The 22,993-nt window shown below is 42.3% G+C and overlaps 2 protein-coding genes and 1 long non-coding RNA gene across 12 annotated transcripts; 1 reads left to right on the top strand and 2 right to left on the bottom strand.

Moving 5' to 3' along the window:
* The first annotated feature begins 1,096 nt into the window (after positions 1 to 1,096).
* Positions 1,097 to 10,046, top strand: LOC119276992. The gene is made up of 16 exons (XM_037558191.1): positions 1,097 to 1,232; positions 1,741 to 1,959; positions 2,051 to 2,140; positions 2,531 to 2,596; positions 3,470 to 3,535; positions 3,652 to 3,740; positions 3,828 to 3,873; positions 4,880 to 4,934; positions 5,531 to 5,607; positions 6,467 to 6,568; positions 6,857 to 7,007; positions 7,092 to 7,225; positions 7,297 to 7,401; positions 7,494 to 7,625; positions 8,891 to 8,956; positions 9,154 to 10,046. Exons 2-16 carry the CDS (start codon positions 1,942 to 1,944, stop codon positions 10,030 to 10,032), a joined length of 2,076 nt encoding a protein of 691 aa, XP_037414088.1. The 5' UTR covers positions 1,097 to 1,232; positions 1,741 to 1,941; the 3' UTR covers positions 10,033 to 10,046.
* On the bottom strand, positions 10,042 to 13,177 carry LOC119276977 (peptide chain release factor PrfB3, chloroplastic-like). 3 transcript variants are annotated; one of them, XM_037558161.1, is made up of 6 exons: positions 12,887 to 13,174; positions 12,430 to 12,647; positions 11,928 to 12,128; positions 11,394 to 11,606; positions 10,553 to 10,733; positions 10,042 to 10,466 (listed from the first exon to the last, which is right to left on the bottom strand). In XM_037558161.1, the coding sequence occupies exons 1-6, from the start codon at positions 13,023 to 13,025 to the stop codon at positions 10,189 to 10,191; spliced, it is 1,230 nt and encodes a 409-aa protein (XP_037414058.1). In that variant the 5' UTR covers positions 13,026 to 13,174; the 3' UTR covers positions 10,042 to 10,188. The 3 variants fall into 3 exon arrangements, with proteins under 3 accessions (XP_037414058.1, XP_037414067.1, XP_037414077.1); XM_037558170.1 differs by lacking the exon at positions 10,042 to 10,466 and having other exon boundaries at positions 10,591 to 10,740; positions 12,887 to 13,177; XM_037558180.1 differs by lacking the exons at positions 10,042 to 10,466; positions 10,553 to 10,733 and adding an exon at positions 10,757 to 11,244 and having other exon boundaries at positions 12,887 to 13,177.
* Positions 13,178 to 14,179: 1,002 nt separating this feature from the next.
* LOC119277002 lies at positions 14,180 to 22,944 on the bottom strand. Of its 8 annotated transcripts, none has more exons than XR_005136898.1 (9): positions 22,320 to 22,944; positions 21,974 to 22,125; positions 21,587 to 21,795; positions 18,975 to 19,065; positions 18,703 to 18,885; positions 17,875 to 17,989; positions 16,249 to 16,937; positions 15,545 to 15,715; positions 14,180 to 14,690 (listed from the first exon to the last, which is right to left on the bottom strand). It is a non-coding gene; the product is annotated as an uncharacterized LOC119277002 (long non-coding RNA). The 8 variants fall into 8 exon arrangements; XR_005136888.1 differs by adding an exon at positions 16,128 to 16,167 and having other exon boundaries at positions 16,249 to 17,989; XR_005136893.1 differs by adding an exon at positions 16,128 to 16,178 and having other exon boundaries at positions 16,249 to 17,989.
* Between the last annotated feature and the right edge of the window lie 49 nt (positions 22,945 to 22,993).

Here is a 22,993-nt window from a genome sequence, read left to right on the forward strand (position 1 = left end):
TCCGACAGACTCGGCGCCTGATGAGCGGAGATGGACTCACGTAGGAGGGTGACGCTGCCTGGCGTCGGCGGCAGCTAGACTGTGCAAGGTTGATGCAGCAGTAGAGCTCTGGTTTAGTGGCAGGTGGCTGCGGCGGCCTCATACCCGGGAGACGTCCTGGTTGAGGAGCACGCCGGACTGGTGGGTGCCCATACCCGGTAGACGTCTTGGTTGGGACCTCAAGTCTTAGATGTTAGGTTTGGCTGCGAGGTATGTTTGGTATTAGGCCCAGACTTTCAGCGCCCCTTCATCAACTGGATAGAAATAGCGATATATGTTGCTTAGTCGGTGGCTTTAGTCTTACTGTTGTATGACTTTGTAAGATCTTGTGTGAATAATTAATAAAATGGCCGTATGCATTGTCCAGATGCAGAGACTGGGGTCATCCTACTTTTCTAGAAAAAGGAAAGACAAGAAAAGTTTTGATTTTTATCTTACGTTTTGGTCACAACGTATCAAGTTTGACTTTAGTGGGCAATAACTGCGATGAGCAATGTCATTGGGCTGGCATGCCTTGACTACCTAGCGACTGCTGTAGTTATAATTCACGGTGACTGGTATGGTCGGGGTGGGGTAGCCGATCTTAGTTCAAGAAGATGGGGAAAAACCTACGATTTTTAAATCGCCCGTGAAATCGCCACGATCACGTCACTATTGCCACCAGGGAGCCTCGACGTCATGATAGGATAACCAACGCAAAGTCGTCTAAAAGTCCTGCTAAACGTGCCAAATTCAATAACAACCTTAAAATCCTCTATCTCAACTAAAGAATTGCCGTTCGTGCAAATTTGAGAAAACTAAAGAATTGCCGCCGTCACCGATATTGCAAGCTAGTATGACTGTTGAGAGCCGCCCACGAAATCCTCCCGCGTTTTTGGCCTCGTCGTGGTCTTGTGGATGATGATGCTTTGCAGCAAGATAAAAGTTTCTTTTTGGAAATAAATAAAAGTTGGTACAGTAGACCCGCAAAAAAGAAAGAAAAAAGAAACGATTGTAATTGGGGTAGACTATAAATTTGAACTATACGAAGGACCTGGGCGCACACCGCCACATTAATCCGTAACCTGATTTCTTCTTCTTCTGCTGACAAAGACCCAAATCTGCTCCCCGACCCCGTCCTCTCTCCTCAGTCTCGGAGCCAGGGGCGATCCGTCGACCTCGCCTCTCCGCCGCCGTAATCTCCTTCTTCTCCGGTGCGCCTCTCTTCCCACCTCTCCTCCACTTCGTTCCGCGAGACGTAGGTCCGTTCCTGCCCCGTGGGTTTCCGCGCCAGGGAATTCAGCCTCTTCCTTGGAGCAATTCGAGATTTAGGCCCTCCAAGAAGATGGCTTGACGCGCCGTCAGATTTGGAATTGCTCGATGATTTGAAAATCGCGACGCGATTTTATCCTGATTAGTTCTTTTATATCATGTCCATCCAGAGCCGAACCCTACTGTCCCGTGTACCTTTGCTTCCTCTTCCGCCTGAATCCTGTGACCTACCTTAGCGTTATCGCCGACGCCTCGATCCGGTCGCCGTTTCCGTTTTTCCTCGCCGGGGACACCGCGTTCCTGCCGTCTCCATTGCCATGTGTTTTACTTTTCTCTCTCTTTGTTTTACTGTAGATAGACGAGTAATAATTATAACAACATGCTGCTACTGTTCTTCATGCCTTAGATGTTGAAGTACTAATCGAGTAACTTTTACCATTGTTTTACTAGTTACTACCGTGAGCTGAGTGAGATCGATAAAGAGTGGAGGTCGCCAGTTCAGCCTCAAGAGTGAGGGGAGAGTCTCAGGCTTGGGAACCTTTTCCTTTGGACACATAGCTTGATAAAAGCAACACCCGGGTGTCGCTGAAGAAGCATAGATCGGGGAGTTTTCTTGGCCTGAGAAGTACAGGAGAGGAGAGTAGTGATAGCATGGCTTCAAAGCTTGTGGTTAGTTACTAATCCTTTTTTTATTTCACGAGATCTATTTTAGGGATGCCTTCCTCCAGGAGTAACAAGGGTGAGCACTTCATGCGCTTAGGTTCTTGGAATCCCTTGGGATGTGGATACAGAAGGATTAAAAGAGTACATGAGCAAGTTTGGCCCCCTGGATGATTGCATTGTTATGAAGGTTTGTGACAATTCAACATCCGCAATCAATTTGATGAAGCATAGTCTTTCTTGTGTTGTTCCTAAGTTTTTCAGCGCTGATGTTTTAAATAATTTTATACTTAATATTCATCGTTCTTTAAGCAATGTTGAAAACTGAACTGTCTCTTGTCTAATTGATGGTCTGCCCTCGATCTCGCAAAGGCACACATGGATATTGTTCTTGCAATCAAAACAAGTTTGACTTTGTGTTTTTTATCTTTCTCTATTATGTCATTTGTTTCGTCAAGGGACGACCGAATTTTGTTTTCCTATCTTTGGGCTACATCATTTTTTTACTCAAATCATGTTTTATTGCTCATTTCCAATCCAATAATTTACCAACATGTTTTGTACCTTTACAAAATGTCAGGATCGCTCATCTGGTCGATCTCGTGGTTTTGGATACGTGACGTTTTCGTCAGTAGAGGATGCAAAGGTAATAAACGGGAATCCCTTCAGTTTATTAGGACTTTAATTGTATCTTATCTGAGGCCAGTGGCAAATGGTAATGCTTACTCTCTATTGTTTACGTTTCATTCCTTGACAATGTACATAACTAACCTCTACATTGCCTTTTGCGACAAAGATCTTTTTGTTTTTACCTCTCTTGTGGTTGTATACTGTACATCTAGTTGATCCCCACTGAGTGTGAGGTTCTCCTCAGTTTTAACGTCCTGTAATGGCATCTTGCTTGTTTATCAACCATTTAAAGAAAATGGGCAACTAGTAGTCACTTAATACATGCTATTGCTTCGCTCAAACCAATCATATTGAACATTATCTAAAGTATAACAGTAAATGTTAAACTAACAAAAATTTGTTAGGTCTAGATGGGTACTTTATCAGTGTTCTAGCCATCAACAATACTCCCTTCGTTCCAAAATATAAGGTGTATTAATTTTCTGATAGTCAAATTTCTTTATGTTTGACCAAGTTTATAGAGAAAAATATCAATAACCACATTACCAGATCATTATCATTAGATCCATCATAAAATTTATTTTCATATTTCATTTATTTGTTATTGTAGATGTGGATATAAACATTGGTCAGATATAGAAAAGTTTGACTTTTAGAAAAAGCTATATACCTTGTATTTTGGAATGGAGGGAGTGTGCCGGAAGTACAGACATTTCTAAGCAAACCAATACATTTTCCTTTGTCTTGGTAATGCTTTAGTCAACTGAATGAAGAAAGTTTTGAGAAGTGATTAGGATATGATTTGATGGCATCTTTTGACTAGTTTAGTTATATATGATTCTCTCCTGTCGCCTCTATTAACTCCGCTTGTCTGTGTACTATTTTTTAGAATGTCGTTAACTCTGAGCATATTCTTGGAGACCGAACTCTGGAAGTGAAGATAGCGACTCCCAAGGTAAATATTAGCAAAAAGTGGGAAATCTCATCTACCATATGCAGCATACGACAGATCTTCAGTGCCAGACCTTTGCTTGCCTTTTTTGGTAACGATGTGATGAGTTCTAAACACAGGAAGAAATGCGAGCTCCAGGAAACAAGAAAGCTACTAGGATATTTGTTGCTCGGATTCCACAGTCTGTGGATGAGTCAATGTTTCGCAGGTGAGCTCCAGCACAATGTTTTGCCATTGTTGATCTATGCAATCTTCAATATATGAACTTGTCTAAGCATTGAGATTGTTTGAACAGGCATTTTCAAACTTTTGGAGAAATAACAGATCTTTATATGCCCAAGGTGAGGAAATTAAGCTGATACGAGATATATAATATTCTAGATCGAAGTGCTGTCATCTAGTTTTGTTCATGTTACTGTATTTATTACTAAAACTCTGGTAATATACAAACAACAAAAACAGTTGCTGATTGGCATCAATTTTCTGTATGTTAATATCTGCAACCTTCCCTTTTTTGATAGTACATTGAAGATATATTTCCAGCCAACGTTTGCACTGTTTTAGTGGAAGTTATTTTTCACGTTAAAGATCACCAAATTACTGATTTAAAGACTTTACACCTTTCCTGGCCATTCACAATCACTCAAGGAGGCAAATACCAGAGAATGTTCTAGTTTTCTTTTGACTGACAATTAAAATTGATGCTGTTCAAGCATCTTTAGGACATATTTCAATATAATTGAACGCATAAACCTGTTATATAGCCTACCTTAACTTGTTTGGGACTAAAGGCTTTATTGTTGTTGTTGTTGCATAAACCTGTTATACTATGGTCAAGCTACTTCCCTGACACGTGTTCGATTGGTTTTGAAAACCTGACAAGACACAATGCCTTGATTTGTCAAGTGTGTACTGTTGAAGAGAGATTCGTCCAGTATAACCTAAGAATCTTTGAGACAACTTTCCTTAGAAGTTAGAATGATTTTTCATCTAGTCTTTGGAGCTTCCATATCTAATAAACCCAGATTATTGTGATGGACATAGATGAGGGTTCAAGCTTACAGACTTGTTTACCGCTAGACACCTGTGGAAGCATACAACCTGTTGAGGAGTCTGGTCAGCTCGCTTGCATCACTTTAGTTAGAATAGACAAGACAGGTGGAATTGGATTTTCACATGCCCAATTTCCTTTATTTTCTAGTCCCTGTAATATCTTTTTTATTTGCTGGCCACCTGTTTGATGCAACCATTCCATGATTATGTCCAAAATATTCTACAGAGAAATTGCAGTTTGAGTCAAGATGCTTCTGCTAACATGGGTTTTGTTCTCCCACTGATCTCGTGCAGGAACTGGGTTCAAAAGAACATCGTGGAATTGGGTTTGTCACTTTCCGAAGTGCAGGTACGCGTATAGAATCTTCTAAGAGACGTTTAAATAATTAATACATTGGTAGGTCAGTTGAACTAAATAGAGGAATAATGTTACTCCCTCCGATCCGAAATTAATTTGTATGTACATTGTATAGAGGCCGTGTCAATTAATTTGGATCAGGGGAGTATAACTTCGGTCTTCCATGTGATGCAAAAACATTGCCTTTGTACTATAGCAATATAATGGTGGGACTGGTGCTTGTAGTGCCGCCGTAGTACAGCAAGACCCCCTATGAATTTCACCATCACCCATAACCTTAAATTCACGCAGTAGGGTTGTAGCAGCAATGCCCGCACTAGCTTACATTTTTAACTGATTATTGTCTGTTTTGTAACTAGAGTTTTGACTCAGATCTACGATCTTACATTCTTCTGCCTAAGTGCTTATTTGTTCTCATCTACTTCACTTGTGCATGAGGCATGAGCTAGGATTTGACTTTAATTTGGAAGCTGCATTCCTAAATTATTCTTGGAACTTCCATTTGCTTCACCATTTACCACGAGTAATATAGTGCTCCTCAACAACCTGTTTAGCTTTAGTTTGTAACTTTCAACTGTAATTTGTAGAATGCGTGGACAATGTCATGCAAGAAAATCATGAGATTGATGGTTCAACAGTTGTTGTTGATCGTGCAACTCCGAAGGTACATTTCGCAATTCACTTAGCTCAGTGTTTGAACTTGGAATACATGTATTATTCTGTGTGCCCCATCTCTAATACTTAAACTAGAACTAACACTCAGGGTTGACGACTTGACACTATCGTTTAGTCTAGGAAGTAGGAAGGATTGTTTTGGGGTTGAACTGGTCCGGGTTGTAATATCTAATCATACCATGATCCTACCAATTTACTCCTTCTAGTGCTTGCAAAGTAGTGGATTGTTTTGCGGTTGAACTGGTCCGGGTTGTGATATCCAATCGTACCATGATCCTACCAATTTACTCCTTCTAGTGCTTGAAAAGGGGTTATATTGGACATGGGCATGATCCCCAAAATGCAACTTTGATTACTTATTCCTATTGCAATGTATGTATAAAGTTGAACAAAACTTTATTGTGATTTTTGTCAAGATAAACCTATATGTATGATTATCATGTGTCCAATCTGAACATTTTTGAAGATACATATGCAGTCAGAGTTTTTGAAGTTTGACTTTGCTATGTCCACAACGACCAATTTTATGAATTTTGAGGGAGTAATAATACATACAATACAATTCATTATAACTATGTACCCTTTTTATCTTTATTTATGTATTAATGTGTTACTTAAGAAGTTGGAAGGTCATAGCAAATGTATATGCTTTTCTTGTTTGATGAACCTGTACAAACAAATGTTTCTATACAGGTTGAAAATTGTTGTAATGGTAGAATTAATGAAGAACTGTAGCATCTAACAGTAATAAATGATACATTTTCAATGTACTGGAAAATGGAGGCAGTATGAAAGCATATAAAGAACATAAACACAGACTAAATGCTAAATTCTGCTTACAAATGTAGGTCCGCAGGATCATGATCCTAAAGATGCTACAATTAGCATTCGGATGCGACCATGATCCTATAAAGGGCTTCTTTGGAACGAAGAAATCGAAACACTCAGGGGTGTGAAAAGCAACATGATTATACTCAGGGATGTGAAAAGCAATATGATTATACTCAGGGATGTGAAAAGCACATGATTATAGTGTTATGGCTTGGTGATCCCATATGAGACAACCACAATAATTGCTCAACAGAGCTGTTTGAATACTGCACAGACATGCACACATTTTGAGATTAGGTTTTACCTGATTAAAGAGAGATAAAGAGATCAAGGACAACGGCTTTGGTAGCCTCACACTCGTGCTCTAGTTATCCACTTACGATATTGCTTTCCCTCCTACATAGCAGGATGAAGAAGTCAGGCACCCTCCAAGGAGGGGGGGAGGAGCACAGGGCGAGGGTGGTTATGGCTCGTATAATGCATACATTACAGCTGCTACCAGATATGCAGCTCTGGGCGTACCAACACTGTATGATCATCCTGGACCAGCTTATGGAAGTAAGTCTTGAGCTCTACACTTTGCCTGATATTTTGACTTGGAAACAATTGATTGTTACTGAATGTTGCATCAAAATTGGCTAGGAGGTTACTTGAATGAGCCCCCTGTATCAAGCAAAAAGATTTTTATTGGTAGACTCCCACAAGAAGCAAATACTGATGATTTATGGGATTATTTTGGCCGATTTGGCAGAATTGTGGATGCATACATTCCAAAGGTTTGGCTCTGCCCATCATTATTGGTAGTGTTTAGTCTTTTGACAACTTACAAACCCTAGCGCTATCGTAGGATCCTAAAAAGAGCGGCCACCGTGGTTTTGGTTTTGTTACTTTTGCTGAGGATGGTGTAGCAGATCGTGTAGCGCGAAGAAGTCATGAAATTTTGGGACAGGAGGTGAGAAAACAAGAGCCACTGCCTCAGCTCAGCCTGCCAAAAATGTCAGTGTGGAGATTAATTCATTGATCTGCCTTGTGTTTTCTCCCCAGGTTGCTGTAGACTCAGCTGCACCTGTTGAGGGTGGCCCCAGTCGAGGCGGTTACATGGAACCACCTGCGCCACATGGAGCTTACAGCCCGATGATGTCTTATGGCCAGTTCTCTGGCAGTCTTGGTTATGATGTAAGTAGAGAGCAGTAACTAAAGCTACTACTGTTTTCATCTTCTTCATATATATTTTTGTGAAGCGGCATAGGCTTTAAATTAGTTTCCCACTCGCTCTTCGACTTTCTTGATTATCACTTGTGAGTTGCGAGACGTTGGCTAACAAATCTTTCTCACGTTTCAGTATGGTTATGGTCCCAGTGGAAGTAGCAGCAGATCAAGAGTACAGCCACGGTACAAACCGTACTGAGGCATTTTCTTGGAGCATCTATGCGACGTGATAGCGAAGGAGATGCTAGTATGACCATGATAGTGAAAAAAAGGATGTTCCGTTGTCAGGATTCTATGGTACCGTGTATACTTATGTTTGTTTTTGTCCAGGATATGCGTAACCCTTTTTGTTCATGACGATTTTTCTGTATTCATGTGCCACCGGAAATTTGATCATATGGTGCGGCAGACTCTGAACATCACCGATTATGCTAGCTGGCACTGGCAGATGGGTTAGCTGTGCAGTTATTTTTTTTTCCGTGTGGTGGTTAGCTGTGCAGTTTTATTACGTTTTTCAGCGTTGGGCCTATTTGGTTTGCTCGTTCCTTGGGTAAATTCGGCTAGCCAAGGTTCCGGTTGCCCAAGTTTTATCCGAGGATTACTCTGAAAAATGCACATGTGTTGCCACCATCTGGCAATTACTGAATCAAAGGCTAAATTCTTCAGACATCTACTGCAACGCGCACCCTTCCCTTGGTTTTGGTAAAGTGATTTAACCTACCGGGCCTTGTTAGCTGTTACCATCTTTTCTTAGTTTGCTGTTGCAGCATTGTTGCCTCGTAAGGACGTCGATAACTGCCCGATGTGTGGCATGTAGTAACACCGCCCACACGTTTTTTACACTAAAGTTGTCATCCGAAAAAACAAATCTCAAAAAAACTGAAATTTGCCATCCAAACAGTGCTTCACAACTAAAATTGTCATCCAGTTGTAACTAAAGCTGTCATCAAAAAACGTGTAGGCAAAATTATTTCATGTCACATGTGTGGACGTTATCATCTGGGGAAAAAATGGTTGCAGCACTGTCGCTGATTTTAGTACAATGTTGTACGAAACTAAGCAGACCAGTCAGACAAGCACGATTTCACAACCCATTACCATGTCAAACTAGCCCAGGTCAACAAGTACTCCCTAAACTAATATAAAAGTATTTAGATTATTATTTTAGTATTCTAAACACTTTTATATTAGTTTACGGAGGGAGTACTACTGCGATGATGTGCATGACCCAGTGCCTCGTGCTACCAAGTGACCAGTTCTTGCTGGCTACCCATCTTCTTTCGCCGTTGTCAAAGAGCGCTGCTATACAGACGACAAATTTGGACGATCAGCGGACGACACTACACATCAAGCCGTTGATGCGTTAGAGCAAAAGCAGACAACACCGTTCATTCCTGCATCGTGTGGGGTTCGGCCAGCTAGTGTCGTCCGTCCAGCAGTTTCGGTTGTCAAAGAGCGCTGCTATACAGACGACAAATTTGGACGATCAGCGGAGAACCCGGCGTTCACGGCGTTCACGGCGGAGCTCGACGTCACACGGGGTTCATCCTACGGCAGGTTCGTCTCCGGCGTGCGCGACCAGCTCGTGCTCCATGCCGGCGCGACGCGCCACCTGGAGCTCGTCTTGCTTCCAGCCCAGTCCGAGGACCCCGGCAAGGCTCCATGGTTCGGCGTCACGCTCCGTTGCGGCTCCGGGCGCTCGGCGCTGCTCCGCATACGCGCAGACAACCTCTACCTCTCCGGTTACCGGAGCTCAGACGGTCTGTGGTCCGAGTTCCTCGGTGGCTCTCTCATCGCCGGCGCGACGCCGATTTCGTTCGGCGATAGCTACGGCGACATGGCGAGAGTGGCCGAGACGGCACTCGAGGCACTCACCCTCGGCAAGGAGGAGCTCCAAGCCGCGGCGGAGCGCCTCACGGCCAGCGCCGGCACTCAGCAGGAGATCGCAAGATCGCTGATGACCATGTCGGTGATGGTTTGTGAGGCCATCAGGTTCAGGAGCGTCGGCGGCGCGCTCAGCCACATGATGTGCAACGCTGCCCGGCGAGGGGTGCTGCCGGCGCACATGGTCGAGCAGGTGAAGAACTGGAGGAGCCTGTCCGAGTACTGGCTCGGGGCCGTCCTCTACGCACAGCCGTTCCTGCCGTACATAGAGGCCGACGGCAGCCAGCACTATGGCCACATCCCCCAGCACCTGCTCGCGCCGGCGAAGATCGACTGCCAGGACCACGCCATGATGGCGCTCGGCGTCGCGCTGAACCGGCAGAGGGGGCTGCAGGACAAGCACCCGGCGGCCTTCGACGAGCATTGGCGCGCCGTGCGCGCCCACGCTCGCAAGCTTGACAGGGAAAGAGCATCTGCATCCGGCACATGAGTCGGAGGCTTGGAGTAAGCTCTTTCCTATACCTGGTATATTTACCTTTTTGGCTTGAAATGTGACCCATGTTACAGAAGTTATTCTCCGGTAATGAGCTATATCTGTATCAGCAAAAATGGATTTACAGAACTGCACACGAATTCTTGCGTATCGTCATCCATGTCTTGAAACAATACGACCCCTGATGAACGGTTCGATGTCGCCTTCCAGGACCGAGTTGAGGTCGGACAACTGGATGCCCGTGTTAAGATCATGGACGAATTCCTGGGGCCCGAACGTGTATCGTCTCGTCTCGCGGTTGCATCTTTCCTCCACAGCTTGTTTCTCGATCATCTTCGGGTTTGGTACTCTTAGTTCTCTTGTTATGATGAGGAGCTTTGCTTTCAGCCTGCTCACGGCTTTTAGCTTGTTTGCGAAATAGCTTCTTTCACCTGTGGAGAGACCAACCCAGTACATTTAGCCTGCAGCTATATGCGGGTTCCCACTTGCGTGAACATTCTACATTTATGTCCATTACCTGAGCTTTCGGCAGTAACTCCGCTTGGTATGTGCTGAACTCTCACAGTGGCACCATTTCTTCGGTCTCGATTTTTAAATTCACTGGGTAACGGAGAAATCTCCAGATCATTGTCATCCAAGTGAAAATTAACCGGTCTATCCAAGAAGAGAGGAATTATATCGACTCTAGCTGAAATCGCCTGGAAGCTTTGGTAGATTTAGAGTTAGCCATTCTGATGTGAAGCATTGTTATGAAAAGATCATGATAAAAATAAATCCATTCTAGTATCAAGCATCACAGGGAAAAGATCACAGTAAAACACCCTTCTGATGCAAAACGGCATAAGGAGAAAGTTATGCCAAAAATTGCACACACAATCTGGGCCTCCAGAACATTGTACCACAGTTTCTCCAGAAAACTAAATGAAAAGGGTTTGAACTGGGGAGACTTAACATTCTAGAACCCAGAGGCCAAAGGTCACAAGTGGGACTTCACAGAATGCGTGGGTTGTGATTTACACCAACATAATTGGGTGTAAAGAAAATGCTGAATTCTGAAGCAATATCTTGAAAATGTAAATTCAATTTGAACATTTTAAATTTTGTATTGAAGTCCATGTCTTAATTTGTTCCAGTTCTTGAGGGAGCGTGACATACTTCTATCCTTTACTCAGCATCTAGGTGGTACTTCTATATTTTGCAAGTTGCTCACTGACATAGATATATTCAGTACATGCACACGAGTCAGCTCTATTGAAATGGTTCTGAAAGTACGACTAAGGTTTTATTGATATAGCATTTGTGTTTAATTGTTTGGACTGAAAAATATCATAACAAATAGGAATAGAAAATGGAATCACCTTGCCAGTGCCAGAATTTTCAACGGAAGAGTAGATCATTCTGTGCATTCCTTTTTCTCCAGAAAGGGTACCAAACATGTACTCTGATTCAATCTCCATTGCTGCAAACTGGGTATGACCACTTGTTGATGCGATCTTCTCTACCAGTCCTTCTTTGCAACCTTGCCTTTGTGCCCAACTTGTATACATGTCAAATAGCTTCTCTGCCCATAGCTGCAATCAGAAAAAGATTTCAAAAGGGTGGGGATAATCAAAGGACTAGGCTCAGATAAACATGGACAGATGTACTTCTATACTATATCATTGAAGTGCTGATAACTGCTGACTAAGATTTGGAACAAATATTAGCAATAGCCATCCTTCACATTTGTTGTCTTAATAGCATATTACATAAATCCAATTTAAGACATTAATGATAACAGAATCATGAAGTAGAGTGGTATTATGGTCAGTGCTACATTGGTGTTGCCTAATTGTAACAGCATCAAGCTTTGATCATATTTAACTTAACCAATGTCGCGACAATCAACCGACCTCTGAAGCGACACCCTCTGATCCAGCAGTGACCATGATACAAGCTCCTTCCTTGTCATATGGACCCTTAAGAAGCTCGTACATCTGGTAACGATCTAGAAACTCACTAGCATCCAAAGAGATATCATATGCTTGCTTAAATAGCTCTCCGTTTATGACATCCATGCCTGCTAGTTGACTTATCAGCTTAGCCTCTTCAGCCTGCACATTAGATCTAATGAACAACAATAACAGAATATGCTAAACTCTAATCCATCATTTCCGCAGTTCACAATGAAAGCAAAAAGGGAAGGACACTGATTCATAATTTCTGAAGTGGCAAAGGGAAGTAACTGCGCACATCGTTTAGTCCATCTTCTGCTTCTCAAGCATGATCCTTGTGCCTTTATATAGCATAACTGTTTTATATAGCATGCTATATAAAGCATATTTTGAGGGGTTCAAATTTTGGACAAAGTAAAACAGTTCACTGAACTCACATTATGCATCTATAAGCAAGCACCTTATATAGAAGGTCTTTGAGATGATCAACCGCTCTGATGGCATCAGACAGGGCAGAGAGCGTCTCGTGTGACTTGGCCGGATTGTCCCACAAGTTATGGCTTTGCAGTACTTCTTCATGCTCGATTCTCCGTGCTTCCTCCCTCTCCAGTGCATTGGATGCAGACAACTCCACCCGGATAACCGCATCTTCGATCCTCCTTTTCCAGGAGTACAAGCCTTAATAAAATTAACCAACAGATGTCATTAGAATCAGTTCTTTTAGTTCTTGTTTTATGCTAGCAGTTTAGCAAGACGTTCAAATCTGACTCGCACATTGGGTGCATTCAGGTGGCACATTTTACTCAAATTCAACTGTACGGTCAGTACGATCTTAATCATGGAAAAAGTTTAGGACCATATAATTTCCAATCATTCTAATTGATTGATTCACTAAACAACTGCGAAGGCGGACCTACCGAGCTCCTTGTAGGTGGTGGCAGTGTCACCACGGCCGTCCGCCGGGAGGGCCACGGGGAGGGAGAGGCGGCCAGCGCGGGAGCGGATCGCCGACGCCCGAGCGGAGGCTGCCGCCGGCGGCGAGGCTGCCGTGGCCATGGCTGTTGTAAGAATGCGAGCGGTGGCCGGCGCGGATGATGTGCGCTCGTGATTTTCAGAGGGGTTCGGGGGCGCGGTGTGCGGCGGAGGAAGGTGTAGCGAAGCTCAAGGTGTAGCCTGGCGTGGTGTGGCTCACACGCGCCTGATCCTCCGCCCAATCGCCACAGCCCACAAGGCACAGGCCAACTTTTCCGTGCTTCATCAGCTCGTTTATGCAACCAGATTTTTTATTTTGTTTTAGAAAAAACTTCTGATCTACTTCATCAAACATTACAAAGAACACGAGAAGTAATAAAAATAACATTCATGTTCAACTATCTAGGGACAACTACAAGCACTTAGCGAGCCAAAGGCACGTCGTCGTCATTGCCCCGCTCTCACTAGAGCCAGACAAACTTTGTTGTGGTAGACAGTCAGAAAGTCGTCGTGCTAAGTCCTGCACACCAGAACATTAACCACTACCGATGAAGAGAAGGTATATCGAAAGAATACAACCTGTACATGCATGAGCGCAGACGAATAAAGACCAAATCCACACAGACCCACCGAAGACAATCACCAACCGAATCTAGCGAGATCCACCAAAGATACACCTCCACACCTTCTCTGACGATGCGAGACGCACCACTGGACGGGGGCTAGGCGGGGAGAATTTATGCCCTGTTCAAGAAGAAGACGCCACGTCGCCTTTCTAAATAGAACACAAACTTTAAACAAACTAAAAAACACCTAAAAATGAAGCATGAGTTATCCCGCCAACAAGGGTCAGAATCCATTGTGCCTCCATAGCCCTAAGACCACGGGAGACAAGGTAGATCGAGGCAGCACCGGCGGGAGGCGAAGAACCCTAAGGCCACGTGAATTCAATTGTACAACAGATTATAAAACAATAACACCCAACACTGTTCAACAACCGCAAACTGAGTCGTAATCTGTTATTTTGACAAAATACCAAGTCGCATGTCACCAGAGGCGAACCTAGGCTAGCATCAGGCGCTAGACCGTCTTCGAGCACGGTAATTACTTACACTAGTATAATGCCCGTGCGTTGCCACGGGCTTCTGAAATATTTTGCTGATTGGAGGTGCCCGTGCGTTGCTACGAGCAAATGCTTGTAAATAAATCAAACCGACTATTATTTTGAAAAAATGAAATAGATGATTAAATAAACAATACTTGATTCAGACATATATTTTACATTGCAAAACCACCATCTCTTCCATTGTTTCTTCCCTAAATCAATCACATCTAACGTTTGTAGGTAACATGAATATGCATGAAAAAACAAGGTGATTTTATAAATTTATGAGTTACTCATGGGTTGTCCTCTTAATTTGTCATGAGACTACTCCACCAGAAATTGAGCTTAGAAATCACCACAATGATTGTCCTCAATGAGTTTGCCATCTTCCTTCACAATGATTGTGTGGAGCCTTCGAGAATGAACACGAGCATTGATAAAAGGTAACATTTATAGCACGATCACACTCTAACCTTGGGGCACAACTTCGCTTTCTTTCCATGCCAGCTCCCTTCGGTATTTCCCTCTTTTCTCTCAGCTCTGACACCTCCATCTGTCCTTCCTAATCCTCTATTCTTTGTCCTTCCCTCATTGCATGTCCACCACTCCCACAGCTCCGCTACCGCACTCAGTTCCCCAACTGGCTGAAAAATATGGTGGATTGACATAAAAAACTGGTTGCCACGGGCTTCTGAAATATTTTGCTGAAGTTATATAAAGATAATGCATGCTAAATTTCACAGCTAGGATAATATAACATGGTCACAATTGCATAATAATTGAAGTCCACTTCACTTGTAATATAAACTGATAACAAAATGGCAAACTAACAATGAATATATATAAAGTGATGATCCAACTCAAAATCTATTACAAACTATTGAGATCTACTTGATGCGCTTAAGAAATTCGCGCACAATATTATGAAAGTTGTCTTTAGCTTCATTTGCATGATGTTTGAGAAAGTATAATAAAAAGTTGCTTCCTCAACTCATACCCATCATGCAAAAGTATATGTTTCACGTGGAAGGTCTAAGCACATGTGTAACGGAAAATACTCGCTGTGCAAACCGGCTTTGCCAAGTCTTTACCATTCGACAAGAGCATAAAATGGAAAAATTATTATTATATTAAATATGATGATAAGAAAAATAAATGGTTGTATTATGAATTAATTACCCGCCTACGCTCATTGGAATACCATTAGGAAATAAACGTTGCCATTTTGATATATCAGAATGCTATCCTGATAGCTTTATTTTGAGTGCTTCTTTGAATTCTCTCACAAAACCTTTTGATTTCACTAAGTGCCTCGGATTTTCCATCTCCAACGGTTGTGTTGTATGAATAGGGTCCAGAATAGATAATCGATGTGCCTTTGTGGATAACGTACAAGATATATCGACCGATGGATTCACATGGAAGATAAATCTACAAGTGGTAGCTATTAGAAACAACAATAAACAATGACAAACAATGGACAAAAGACCTTACTTACCATGTTGCATGATGAGATGTTACTGTCTATCCCAGGCAGCTATCAAGCAAAGTTGTCATTCCAACCCAATAGAAAAACTCCACTCCACCCCATGACGCACCCTTCACTTTTCCTATTGGACTCTCCCCTTCGCTCTCGATTTCCCGCTGTAAGACCCCACCTCGTCATGCGCTGCAACAGAGACAATTGTTTTTTCATATTTACAATATAATAGAGTGAAACTATATACCATATTTTATTTTTCCTGGGAGCATAATGGACTAACTTGTCAATGTAACCTCGGTTGTATACTACATCTACATCCCTGTCGATGAACATGTGCACTATTGAACTACCTATGCATCTACATCTCTATGAAGATACATATATAACTGCATCTTGGATGAACACTATTGTCAGTTTACTCGCATGAGCCATTCAAGGAAAGTAGTCTCTCTGTTCTAGTGTACCTAGATGTACGATGAAACAAACTTGTGAACCAAAGCAATTTGAGTTGACGGATGGACAGAGGAAGCGGGGCAAAGATGATTTATTTATGGGCGATGGTGAATTGCTATAAATACGTATACTCCATCACTCCTACCTTCCATGCATGTCAGCATCCGGTGCTACCGCTTGATTCCCTGAAGATTCCCTAACAAATCATTTCATATAAACTACTGTACCTAGCAATGTAAAAATACAAAAATGATAGAATCACTAACCTATATAGAAAAAATGGCACACTTCCGACCGTCCTACTGTTTTGGCTTCAATTTGCCTCACCTTGCATGTCACTGCATCCTTAGGAAAAACAAACACATTGATAATTATAATTAAGAACTTCACCTACAACAAAACAGAACCGGGAGAAACTCATCGCTGTCATTGTATTCCAAGGCCCTCATTGTCCTCTGGTAATATAGTTTGAGAGAAGTCCATATTACCCTCTCAAACTTGTCTTAGGCTTCACTTTACAAACCTCAACATTGTGTTCATTCAAGTTTCATCCTTCAACTTCATAAACCATTCATAATTATATGGGGTCTGCTTCAGTATAGCCACCTTAAGCGGGTCAATGGTGGAGATGAAAACTTACCCCTAAGGCACATAGGACATGACGGTCAAGTTAAGTACTAACCGCTTTATTAATCGGTGTATGTATGGCTCACATCGACATTGTTTTTTAACTTAAACATAACATAGACTTAGGTACTTATTGTCGAAAACCCCAATTTATGACATGTAGGAATTTAGTATTACATATGAATTTAGTACTCCCACTGTTCCACTTTATAATGCGCCTTTGTGTGTAGCGTTTATACCAATGCCTGAGCTGACATTCTCATTTGGACAGGAATTGCCCTCCAGCTGCTCGCTCTGTCACAGCACGTGGGTGTCTGCTGCTGCGTTCCTGTGAACAGTCCAGGGCTACTTTAGTCCAAAGCAGCTTATGCGCACTACATTTCGGAATCTAGGCAAAAAACTATGTGCATTAGAATATGGAATGAAGGGAGTATTACCATGTAGTAGTTCGGCAAGAAAATTTACAGGAATCAGTTTAGGCAGAAGAATTGCTAGTTTCTATTAATTCAATCCTCAAGGACATTTACAAACCAAAGTGATTTCGTTAAAGCTTTTCTTACAGGACATCCTTAGGCATGTATGTGCTTGGAATAGGCAAGTGCAGTCTATTGACCAGGTCACCAGGAATACTTCATCAAAAGCAAGCTAGGCAGAATAAGAAGCAGTTGGTTGTGCCAGAATAAATAATTTACAACTCCAATTTTGTATCAGAAGTTTAAGAGGAAGAATAAAATTTACCAGATTCTAGAGAGTCTAAACATCAACAGTGATTTGTTCTTGTTTGAATACCAAGAAAAGAAAAGACAGTTACATGTACTACTAATCCTTCCTTTAAACTAAGGGAAAACAGCTTAGAGCATACCTTCTCTATCCATGCATTTATTTCTTTAGTGAACAGAAGCAGATCCGTTCGAATTCAAAATCATAAGCAACACGCCTCGGTGAAACAAAATATACACCATGAATGTTGAAAGGCTTGTTTGCTTGTCCTATCCTAATGCTCTTTCCATAGGACAATATAAATAAGAATCAAATCATAACGAGGGATCAGAAATTAAGGAATGCCACCAGTCTGACAAGTGGAATCCGCAAATTAAACAACTTGGCTTCCCATCTCAATACACAGTTCAACTATGCACAAAAACTATTTAACAACTATTAAACGTGCGGGTACTGCTATACTGCCTAATCAGCTGTGTACAGATAAGATAACCATTTAATCTGCAACAACAAAATCAAGTAGATACATTAGGTTTAGTGCCTACTCTGCATCATGATATTTGACCTCTGAGCTGCATCCGAGTTGTTATAATTTTTCTTTAACTGTGCACTTAACTGAAACTCTGAAGTTGAGCCAGTTCCTCATCTTGCACCGTTTCACTACAAAGATTGAGCAAATAAGTACAAAGAATAACAAAACTTAACCTAGCAAAGAATGCATGTCTATTTGGCCATCCTAAGAAAATATCAGTAATGTATCCCATAGTTATTTGCAAGATGGCCTGACTAATCTGGATAGCGATCACATGTTCATTCATTGTCATATAACAGTAAAAAAAGAAAATCCTTATACTCATTTATCATTTAATTAGAACATCGGTTTAATCCACCAAGTTAGCGTGTAAGTTTCTAAAAGGGATAACGAAAATAAAACACAACTATAGGTCTAGATGTCTATCAAGATCCAGTTGCACAATAGAATCTCAAACTACTGAGCCAGAACTGTGTTATTCAAAGGTTGAACCCTGAATTGAATAGTCAATATAATCTTCTGAATGAACATGCAAACTTAGATATATGGTTGTACAGGGGTGCATAACATTCAGTGGAAGCACCATCAAGAGGAAAAATATCCTGCGATAATAATCCACATTCCTGGGTGATCAAACATTCCAACCTATCACCATATTACCATATAAAAACTTGAAATGCTTGTTAGTGTTAAATAAACCCTCGTGCATGAAAAATATATGATTATTATATATTAATTAACAGTAATGATTACAATGAGAGAGCAATCCAAGCAGTACAATAAGAACTATTGCATCTTGAGGTATAGATTAGAACAAGAGAAACAAAAGAAAAATGTTCACCATTGAGAAAATCCTCGGAGATTAGCACCCCGAACTTTAGCTTTCCTTCAGAAATAAGGGTGGGGAATCTTAAGCTCCACAATTTTGTGCCGCCAATAGTTGATGCCTTCATAAGCTGCAAGGACCAATCTATAGCAGCACATGCAGCTCCACTATTGCAGCTTGAATGTCCACATCAGTATTCTGGTAAAATCAGAACATGTTCAGTATTTTGGTTAAAAAAAATGCAGACCACAATTGTCTGTCATATGGTGCCTTGCCACTGGGTGTACCGCTACCATCTCCCGCAGCAACTCCAGTGGCGTCCCTTCCGATCAGGGGCCTCCAGATCAGCGCCCAGCACAAGCAGTGCGCATACGGCTGCTACACGGCCGTCCCCGCCATGACATGCAACAACATCAACCCGTCAGTAATTTTAAAAAGGGGTGTGGTGTTCTATTTTAGACGTGGCTCTTCTTTAGGCTTGGACATAATTTCAAATCTCTTTTTCTGTGAGTTCATCGGGAAGTAAAGTTCTTTACGTATTCTAAAAAGAACTATCATGCACACTGTGTTCCAATATTTGTCTAACAGCTAGTATAAATCACAATTCATTCCCGATAAGGGAAATAAGAAATTTTTAATAGCATTCAACTTGCATAAATATAACAACATTAATAATTAATCATTTTTTCTTCAAACTCTCATGGTCTCAAGGAAAATTTTCGGAAGGCAAATGCTATCTACCAATTGCACAAGTCCCGCTGCAAAATCACAAAAGAAAAGAAACTTTTTCGATCTGAGGCTATAGTTCCCCTTTTTTATCGGACATCAGGGATAGAGCCGATTTTATGGTCTTTGTGATGAGCTCAACAGGTCAGATCATACAGAAGTTAATTTCGATATGGAAGGTTACTTGCAAACAGTAATGCTTAGGTCAGATCATACAGAAATAACTTATATGATTTGGCTACCGTGGCCAGAAAGAGGACTTGGGATAGATAGCATGCCATGACCACAACTTGTTTCTACTGGAAACTAATTAATATAGACTAAATTACTTATATGGTGCTCACCATGAATAGTTGCAATGCCCTCCCTAGAAAAACGAATTTGAATCAGAGATCGATATAAGTTATAGCTCTTTCAACATCGTTGATGAGAAATATAACTGTTGCACCATGCTAGGCACTCAGATAAACTCCAAACATATTGTCTATTTATTTGCAAGAAATTTCAACAATCTACAATTAGTAAGAAAATTTAGGGATCAAAATGGTAAACTGTTTTAGGACCTTGCAACAAAAAAAAACACTAAATCAGTAAAACTTGCAAAGACACAATTGCTGATCATGTGCTACTATTCTCAAAATTTCTGAGATCTCGTAAACTGAAGGCACTTCTATTTAGCCTAAATAGAGTGTCGCGATATTTGATTTTGACGAATTTCTTTTGGAACTCAGTGAAGGCAGACGATGTAGTTATACTTGTACGTGCATACCCGCCAGGCCGGACTTTGTCCCAATATCAATTATGATTCCCTCCACCATAAGAATTACACCACGAGCTTAGCACCTTAGCTTGTTCAGAATTTCAGCGAAGGCATATTGAACAAAGATATAGATCTCAAAACAATTAGGATCATGTCTTGTGATAATTTTGACTAAATAACTAAAGAATAAGATGAAATTGCCTCCAAAAGCCAAATCGTGCAACCTAAAAATCTTGAGAAAATGTTGTCATGAGCGAAACCAAAAGTAAGTTGCCGCGGCGGAAAGCACTACCATTAGTTCTCGGTCATGTTCAATTAGTTTAATTATGCGTCTTAGTTCTAAATTGCTGCATTTTACTACTCCCTCCGTTCCTAAATATAAGTCTTTATAGAGATTTCACTATGGACTACATACGGAGCAAAATGAGTGAATCTACATTCTAAAATGCATGTGGTTCATAGTGGAATCTCTACAAAGACTTATATTTAGGAACGGAGGGAGTATTTTCTAACGTACTGTGATCAATCATAACTGAGAAATGTCCACTTTCATGAGTTCTGATTTGGCTCTGTGCCATTGTACTGATTATATCATTACATGCTCACTTTCTCCAGCTCCACTAAATCTCCACCATGGACTGAAGTTGGAAACGTATCTGGTAACAGTGTCCTAACCAATCCCAGGTGCGTATTACTCCCTCCGTCCCATAATGTAAGACTTTTTTGTCACTATTGTAGTGTCAAAAAACGTCTTACATTATGGGACAGAGGGAGTAGCTTTTAAGCACCGGCTCAGAAGGAAATACAAAGTACTATACTAACTCCTAGATCAGTGCACCGTAAAAAAAACTCCTAGGTCAGTGTTTCTTGTATAGCATTGCCTATAATTTGAAAGATTATGCAGTCTGCTACTTGGAAACATGTTACACGAGCAATTCTTTTGAGGTTGTCCAACTATTACTGGAAATGGAGTTTTCCATCTAAAAATACATTCATTCACTGTATTTAAGTTTTTTAACATTTGCAGCAAGGGAACCTAAGAAATATATGTATTCCCTATAAATGGTGGATAAAACTATACACAAACAGCATACCATTGTGTCAACTGCCCAAAAGAACTGTTGATAAAACCATACGGAAGGCAAGTGAACTTCTTTGCAAAGACTGAATGAAAGGATGATAGATAGTCTATACTAATTTATAATACACTTAGAAACAAAAACATATATGATATACTAATATATTGTATAGACAAAACACTGCCATTAGTTCTATACTTCTAGTGCATGCTGTAGACATAGAGAAGACAATCGTTTACATTGCAGTATTTTATGGGCTGCTAAAAGAACAAACACCTTAAACTACAGAGGGCATGGGCAACAAAAAACACCTAGTCACAATGGTGACACTCACCGGCAAGCAAGCAGTGCATGCACAACGCAACCGTCTTAACCCCTTCACTCAATTCTTCATCATGTAGTTGAACTGCTTCCACCCCAGTTGCTGCACCTCGTCGTCCCTGAGGCGTTCAATGCCCAGCTAGAAGAAGGTGTTCTTTGAGGTGGCACCGGATGCAGCAGAACACTGGATACAGTAGGCATCGGCTAGCTCGGAGGCGTGCCCTGCATGCACCACCCAATCATGATGTTACCACCAATCATTAGTTAGTTTTGCCATGCACTGGAAAAGACCATATATCCATATTGGGAACAAAATCTCACTGCGACAATATCTCTAACAGTTCAGAAATACTACAAAACAACACAATAACACACATAGTAGCAGTAGCAAGCAACATACCCTGCACTCTTCCATCGAGTAAACATCCTCTCCCTGCTACCTCCACCCCCACCCAAATCTCAGTTCTCACTGCTCTCTGACGTAGCAAACACAACATGAAGCAAGCCTCTCTAGCCTCCCCCAATCTGAACAAATAGCAGCAGCATCTCCAACTAAATCAGAGGAAATAGGTGAGTGACTAATCATGCTAAAATATAAAAGATGATAGAAATTGCAACACATGATTGGACACTGAAAATTCTAGTGTTTATAAGTAGCTGACAGTTCTGAACAAGCACAAATTGCAAGCATACTGCATAAATGATTAGATAAGCAAACCATCAGGATTCAGGAAGCAAGAACTCACCGGTGGTCGGAGTCACCCAGGCGCACCGGCTCCTCCCTCGGACGGCCTCCGGCGTCACCGGAGCGGCAACCTCCGCGACATCGGCGTGCTTCTCCACCACCTTAGACGCAGCCTTCCCACGCTTGGGCGCGGTCGGCCGGGACCAACCCCTCTCGGTCCTTCCGCCTGGGGCCTGGCCGCGGAGCGACTCCACGGAGGCCTCCGAGGAGCAGGACGCGTTGAGGTTCACCACCGGCGCATCTTGCAGCTTCCTCGGCGGAGGCAATGGGGACGAGTTCCCCTTCCTAGCGCCGTCGTCGCCAACAGCAGTGGCGGCCCCCGCGTCCTTCTTCGCGCCCTGCAACTCATCCTCTTTGGCCGGGTCAGCGGCCGGAGGCTTCTCTGGCGCCTTCCACATCGGCTTGGGAGAAGGTTTCCACGCAGCCATCGGGGCCTTGTTGCACCCCGGCATCAGCACCGGCCTTGCGTACGCCTCCGACGCCGCGACGTTGAGGGACCTGACCCACCGACAGGAGGAAGGAAGAACGGGGCGGCGGCGCGTCCTCCTGGAGGAGGGAGGAGCAGGGGCGGTGGCATGCCGGGAGGAGGTCAGGAGTGTGTGGGAGGGGCGCGGATAGGCGGCATGGGCGGGCGGGTGCGAGGGAGGAGGTGGGGGCGGGGCGGCCGGGATCCAG

This window comes from Triticum dicoccoides, chromosome 1A (assembly GCF_002162155.2).
Source record: "Triticum dicoccoides isolate Atlit2015 ecotype Zavitan chromosome 1A, WEW_v2.0, whole genome shotgun sequence".
Classification (NCBI taxonomy): Eukaryota; Viridiplantae; Streptophyta; class Magnoliopsida; order Poales; family Poaceae; genus Triticum; species Triticum dicoccoides.

Bases quoted from the DNA above. Each gene is read 5' to 3' on its own strand.
- LOC119276992 (XM_037558191.1), top strand. The intron at 3,874-4,879 runs GTGAGGAAATTA...GATCTCGTGCAG, and splicing joins CAGATCTTTATATGCCCAAG to GAACTGGGTTCAAAAGAACA. The intron at 6,569-6,856 runs GTGTGAAAAGCA...CCTACATAGCAG, and splicing joins AGAAATCGAAACACTCAGGG to GATGAAGAAGTCAGGCACCC.
- LOC119276977 (XM_037558161.1), bottom strand. From the start codon at position 13,025: ATGGCCACGGCAGCCTCGCCGCCGGCGGCAGCCTCCGCTCGGGCGTCG. The intron at 12,129-12,429 runs GTGCTTGCTTAT...TCTAATGTGCAG, and splicing joins TCAAAGACCTTCTATATAAG to GCTGAAGAGGCTAAGCTGAT. The intron at 11,607-11,927 runs GTCGGTTGATTG...TTCTGATTGCAG, and splicing joins CAGAGGGTGTCGCTTCAGAG to CTATGGGCAGAGAAGCTATT.